A 6,817-nucleotide genomic window follows, 5' to 3' on the forward strand; every position below is an offset into this window, starting at 1 on the left:
TATTAAGATTATGAAATTCAATTTTTTATTTGCATATATATAGTTAGTTTAATTGGTTATTAAGATCCACATATGAACTAAATTTACAAAATAACAAAATATCGTTTTTAAAATCTATTATTTTTAATACCTGAATCGCGCCCAAGTTACCCCTAGAAAACGAGCCAATGCCTATAGAATACACTGCGACACTGCTTACTCGTAACAATATCTGTGCCAACAGTGCACAGAGATTTGCCCATATATCGGTAAACTACAGTTATTACGGTGCAGTTATTGTTTGGGTTGAATCAGGGTCGCCTGTCATATGGTCGTGTAAATTCCCACGTCGCTTGCAGCGTTGTTCTGTATAAGTGAAGCCACATGGCCATTGAAGCAAAGTCGAGGTAGCAGTACTTGCCTTTGGGAAGCTCGACGGCCTTGAATGGGTATCGGGACAAACTTCTGTTGTTTCGATGCGGTCACAGCCACAGGATTATAAAACGCCAAACTCCAATTGTAACGACCGCCCAGAATTGATGGCATGCCTACTCCTTTTCCTTTGCTTATAACTATCCTCGGCCTTAACTAATTTTCATTGTCACGCACTTTGTTCCCATATGAAGAGCCGCAGTTTTCAGTCCAAATTCCAGGAAGCTTGATACTGGATCGAATTATGAATCTCGAGATCCAGTAGGGTTGACATTGGGTCGAATAATCAATAAATCGCCATGAGAAGGCCCTGCACAATATAACACGATTGATTCGATTATACTATGGCAAGGGCAAAATCCTTTTTGTTTTCATTTAGGCAAAATCCTTTTTGTTTTCCTTTCTGCTAAATGTATGTTCAGCCATGTTTATTTTTGAGATCTCTGAGATACACAGGTCATTTCTTCATTGAATGAATGGTTAATATGTTCTTTGTATATGTTCCATTCCCAAATATAGTCTGTTAAACTATGAGTGTATGCGGGGACGGTCTGCGGTCTGCTTTCCTATTTAGGTTCGAATCTTGTCCCATGACATGTCTGTTTGAACTTTGTACAGTGATTATCTTGACTCTTTTGAGTGGAGTAGTTTGTAGATGTAGTTAGCATCAAATTGGTACAGTGAATTATTTAAGAAAAAAATGATTATCATGAAACATTTTTAAAAAATTAATTGAGAGTGTAGTAGTATGTAAATGTTGTTTTTAGATGAATGAAGGAATGATATTTTAAAGTTTATGATACTAAAAATAGTTTATGGGATTATTAGTCTTTCTGAGTTTTTTTTGTAATTTAATTTTTTTCTTATTTTAATGGCTGATGAGCTTACCAAACTTTCTAACAGAGGCTCAAAAGACAATGCCAAGGATGCCAAGAAATTGATTCTAACATATTGCCATAACTGTTTTGATGTCTCTTTCTCTCAAAGCATCACATTCTAAAATGAAATGCATCACATTCTAAAATGGAAATGCCATAACTATCCCAATGTCTCTAATGTCTAGAAAAGCATCACATTCCAAAATGAAATATTCCAAAATAAAATGCTTCTCTGATTTCACTGTCTCAAAAATGCTTTTCATCCTGATTCAAATCTGATTCCACTGTCTCAGAAGTGCTTTTCATCCTAGTAATTATTACCGAATAGGTATAGTGCACGACCTTTAAGAAAAGTTTCCTGTCTGTTGTAGTAAAAAAAGTTTTGTGTATGTAGTAGTATCAGGTTCGTATGTGAACCACCTTGGTACTGTGAACCACTTTTTAAAAAGAAAAAAGTTCTGATAAACTATTGTTACAATGCTTTCTGTGGTTCTGAGGTCTAATCATGTGTTTTTGTTTATTTGCACCGTAATAGTCTTCAATTAGTTTGACTGATTGTTTTCTATTTCTGGACATTATTTTCAGGTGAAAGTTTGAATGCAATACACGCGTGCTTGAACAACAGATACAGCTCCAGTATAGTGTGTTTCAAAACCCTATTTCTACATTTGGGGAACAATTAATTCGCGAGGATGAGGGAGCCGACCGATATTAGAGCTATGAATGTACAGAATGGTGCAGGAACGCACGACACTGAAAAACAAGAAGATATTAGTTCTGATGATGGGCATGTTAGAACAGGTAAACCACTTATTGTTTTGAATATTTTGCACAATCCTGCTTGGAGTAGTGGGTTGAAGTTTGTTTCTTTGGGTGGAATTCTTGAATATATTGGTTGAGATTTAATAAACATTTTTTTGGTCACAGGGAATTTGTGGACCGCAACAGCTCATGTGATTACAGCGGTGATAGGCGCAGGAGTTTTATCTTTGCCATGGAGTGTTGCTCAGCTTGGATGGCTTTTAGGGACACCAATTCTCCTGGCTTTCTCATGGGTTACGTATTACACTGCTGTTCTACTTACAGAATGCTACAGGTCTCCTCACCCTGTCACTGGATCTAGGAACTACAAATACAAGGATGCTGTGAAGGCCATTCTAGGTTTGCCAACAACTCATGAGTATCAACTCATGAGTATCATGCTCTGCTCTGGCCCTTTTTGAAGTTTTTTGCTTTACATTCATACTAAGGTCATTTTTCACAAGACAAATTATGATATATTGGTTTTTGCACTAGGTGGCTATAAGGTGTCACTATGTATGTGGGCTCAATATTCAAATCTTTATGGGTGTCTAATTGGTTACACAATTACGGCAGCTACCAGCATGATGTAAGCATCAATTGAAACCTAACGCACCTTGCATCTGCCCAAATGGTTTGAAGAAATATGTTCCAAATGGTTTGAAGAAATATGTTTTGGTTAAGTAGGAGATTATTTTGATATATAGTGAAGTCAAACTATTGTCCTTGTAACAGGGCAATAAAAAAGGCACAATGCTTTCATGAAGAAGGGAAGGATGCCCCTTGTCAGATATCAGGCAATCCATATATGATTATCTTTGGTGTGTCAGAGCTTATACTGTCTCAGCTACCAAGCTTGGAGGAAATTTCATGGGTTTCAGTCGTTGCAGCCATCATGTCCTTTGCATACTCTTCTATTGGGCTCGGTCTTAGCATTGCAAAAGTTGCAGGTTTGCCTTCTTTTCATATATGTGCTTGTATTTTCTCATGCAATTTAACTGCATCTATAGGGATAGTATATTGTGATTCAGCTATGAATACGGACATACACGAACAGGAAGTCACTCGAAGGATTGCTGCAGGTAGAAAGCATCTCTCTGGAACCCTAATGGGAGTACCTGTCGCTGAACTTTCACCAGCGAAGAAGACCTGGTATATCTTCCAAGCATTGGGCAACATTGCATTTTCCTACTCATTTTCCACAGTGCTGATTGAGATACAGGCAAGTTTTGGCAGCGCAATTTCTTTTCATGTAACTGGCCAATGTTCATAAATTTCCTCTGGCTGATTTTGCAATTATGCATTGCACAGGATACCCTGAGATCTCCCCCACCTGAGAACAAAACAATGAAAAAGGCAACTACAATGGGACTAAGTGTTACGACGGTCTTCTACATGTCCATAGGCTTGATAGGGTATGCAGCTTTTGGGAATAGTGCTCCTGGAAATATGCTAACTGGGTTTGGATTCTACGAGCCATTCTGGTTGATTGACATTGGTAACCTCTGCATCGCTATTCACATAGTGGGTGCATATCAGGTATAAATTGGTATTGCATGTTTCCCTTGTTCACTTCTTTATTTTTTCATCCTCTGTACCAGAAATATACCTATATGGTCAATATTCATCTTGTAAGTGTGGCTCGAATTGAAGTTGGATGTTGGATAGGGAAGATTCTATTCCTTCATCCCGATTGAATTAATTGGGATTTGTTCATTTATTCATTTTTTTCATCTTCTATACTAGAAATATAATATGCTTATACTATCAATATTCGTAAGAAATATAATATACTTATATTGTCAATATTCGTAAGAAATATAATATACTTATATTGCCAATATTCGTAACTAGCTCAAATTAAATTTGGGTGGAGTAAGATTCTATTCCTTCTTCTAAATTAAACTTAGTGGAAAAAATTTCATTCCTTCTTCCCGAGCGCTAATAACCCTAATTAACCTGTTTACCTATTCATTACCGTTACTAAATTATTTTATTGGTTTACTACTGGATTTTTTCTTGCAGGTTTTCGCCCAGCCTGTATTTGCAATAATTGAAGACTGGGTTGGTGATAAATGGAAAAGGAGTGGCTTTGTCCATAGGGTTTACACTATAAAGTTTCCATTTTGTGGATCTCTCCGGTTGACAATGTGTCGTCTGGTACTGAGGAGTTCAATTGTTGTGTCGACGATTCTGATTGCGATGCTTATGCCATTTTTCAACGACATAATGGGGCTTATCGGTTCCATGGCATTCTGGCCACTCACAGTTTATTTTCCCGTTGAAATGTATATTGTTCAAACCAGTATTAAAAGGTGGAGTCCTAAATGGATCTCCCTGCAGTGCCTTAGCTTAGTCTGCTTCCTTGTAAGTCTGGTTGCTGCCATTGGATCAGTAGCAGGGATCACTATAGCCCTCAGGCATGCCTCTATTTTCAACATGAAATATTAGCAATTCCACCGATTAGAATCACTGCTGCCTTTGACTCGACTGTACCCATTCTCTCCTTAGACATTGATCGCATCTTAAATAACTGAAGCTTCAAGGACCGACAATGAACACATGCATGCGGCTACTTGGTCTTAAATGTATAAGAAAACGAGCTGTGAACTTCAAAATGAAAGCTGTTATTTTTCTCTGAAGATTGCTGTCGTTATGTATAATGACCATGCAGCCGAATATTATTTCCATTCTTCTTGTGTTCTCTCCTTTAGTGAGACCCGATTTTCAACGTGTTCATAGCATTTACGATCTCCGATTGTTTTTTCTATGTAGACGCTAGAATTCATTGCACCAACTTTGCCATACAAAAAATTGTTTCTTAAATTCATGGTATCAAGTTATCAACTTTGCATATCAATAGGAAATTTTGATTATTAAATTGGAAACCATGGATGTCAATTTCAGTGTGAAATTTTCTTATCAATCCAAAATTTTGATTATTGTGCGGAGAAGAAGCGGTCTAAAATTTTGATTTTTGTGCTCAGGGGAAGCTGTCTAAAATTTTGATTATTGTTTAAGGGTATTTTTTTAATAATATAGTAGAAATATTGTAATATATATTATGGTAAAAATGTTGTAATCTTTTTTCAGGTCAAATTACATAAAAATAAAAATAAAAATTAAATTAAATTAAAATAAGATTAAAGTAAAATAGTCAATTTGTTATAGTTAATTTTTGTACTCTATATTTTGAATATAATAATTTAAAATGTAATATTTTTATTTAAAAAATAATATAATCAAGATGAAATAAAATTGATTAAAAAATAAAGTTAAAATAAGAATAACTTCATGGTATTGATTCATGATATTCATGTGGAATATAAGCTTATTTAAAGGAGAAAATTAAACCAACCTAAATTCCTTTAGTCCTTGGTAGATGCCCAGTTAAGATGGTTAGCAAAGAGGTAAATTAAAAGGTCGAACAATTAAACTCTATTTTGACCATTATATGCAATTCTCTTTAGCCCTTAGTAGATCTTTTTAGCCCTTGGTATTTTGGTATTTGAGTGAAAAGAGATTTGATCCCTTTAGTCTTTGGTAGATTAAGATGGTTAGCATAGAGGTCAATTAAAAGGCCAAACAATTAAAATCTCTTTTGAACATTATATGAAAATCTCTTTATCGCTTAGTAGATCCCTTTAACCCTTGGTATTTTGGTATTTGTGTGAAAATAGATTTGATCCTTTAGTCCTTAGTAGATCCCAAGTTAAAATAGTTAACAAAGAGGTCAATTAAAAGATCAAACAATTAAACTCTCACCATTAAATTCTAACATATTCTAAAAATTTTATCATAAATTCCAAAATATTGTAAAAATCTATAATCAACTTAATCTTAACAATAAATATCATAAAAAAAAACCAAAGATATCATTGAAAAATAATTATTCTAAAGCATCTGCATTTTGAATTCTGAATCTAAAATATAATCTTAGATATTACTGAAATCTATAATGGATTTAATTTCAACATCTTAAATATTAATGTTAAATAGTAATTTGAGATTCAGAAGCTTAAAATTTTGAGCCTTATAATCCAAATCCCTGTTACGTCTTTAATATGCAATCTCACCTCACCAAAATAATTTATTATTCCAACTACACAGAATTAAAATTTGTGCCTTTTCAGTAAGAGCAATGAGTATCTTTTTCCTTTTTGTCTCTTTATAAGATTAAAGAGAAAAACCAATCTGCTTTATCTCTGCACTTTAAGAGCCATTCCCCCGAATCATCTCCAGGAATGTATGCTGATGATCCCTGGATTAAGGAATCGAAATATCCAGGGATGACACCAACATTAATTTAGATTCATCTCCAGGAATGTATGCTATTGCTCATGATCCCTGGATTAAGGAATCGAAATATCCAGAGATAACATAACACCAACATTAATGTAGATTCTTGTCCAAAATACTTCACAATCGTATTATGAGTCATTTTAATTCAGCTATATACCCACAATTTTGGTATCATGTTCTTCGGTTATCATGTGCACTCAGTTTTGGTGCTTTTATGCGGACAATTAGTGTCATGCATAAAATTGTTCTGTCAATTTTTGCGTTTGATATCAACATAAGAGCAGAGTGGAACTGATTCTCAAAATTATTCTCAGTTTTTATGCGGACAATTAGTGTCATGCATAAAAATTGTTCTATCAGTTTTTGCGTTTGATAGCAACATAAGAGCAGAGTGGAGCTGACTTCCCAAAATTATTCTATCTTTA

The 6,817-nt window shown here is 34.7% G+C and overlaps 1 protein-coding gene across 1 annotated transcript; it reads left to right on the forward strand.

The window, feature by feature from the left end:
• Positions 1–1,772: 1,772 nt before the first annotated feature.
• LOC149180835 (amino acid permease 4-like) lies at positions 1,773–4,732 on the forward strand. The gene is made up of 7 exons (XM_089418233.1): positions 1,773–2,090; positions 2,217–2,450; positions 2,586–2,679; positions 2,826–3,040; positions 3,173–3,312; positions 3,402–3,629; positions 4,116–4,732. The coding sequence occupies exons 1-7, from the start codon at positions 1,982–1,984 to the stop codon at positions 4,539–4,541; spliced, it is 1,446 nt and encodes a 481-aa protein (XP_089274359.1). The 5' UTR covers positions 1,773–1,981; the 3' UTR covers positions 4,542–4,732.
• Positions 4,733–6,817: the final 2,085 nt, after the last annotated feature.

This window comes from Pinus tabuliformis, chromosome 3_2 (genome assembly GCF_031772625.1).
Source record: "Pinus tabuliformis cultivar Carrire ecotype Pingquan chromosome 3_2, CPIR1, whole genome shotgun sequence".
Classification (NCBI taxonomy): Eukaryota; Viridiplantae; Streptophyta; class Pinopsida; order Pinales; family Pinaceae; genus Pinus; species Pinus tabuliformis.

What these genes read in the sequence shown, in the direction of transcription:
- LOC149180835 (XM_089418233.1), top strand. Translation starts at nt 1,982, where the DNA reads ATGAGGGAGCCGACCGATATTAGAGCTATGAATGTACAGAATGGTGCA. An exon ending in TAGCATTGCAAAAGTTGCAG is followed by an intron (nt 3,041 to 3,172) that starts GTTTGCCTTCTT and finishes GGATTGCTGCAG; the next exon opens with GTAGAAAGCATCTCTCTGGA. An exon ending in ACATAGTGGGTGCATATCAG is followed by an intron (nt 3,630 to 4,115) that starts GTATAAATTGGT and finishes TTTTTCTTGCAG; the next exon opens with GTTTTCGCCCAGCCTGTATT.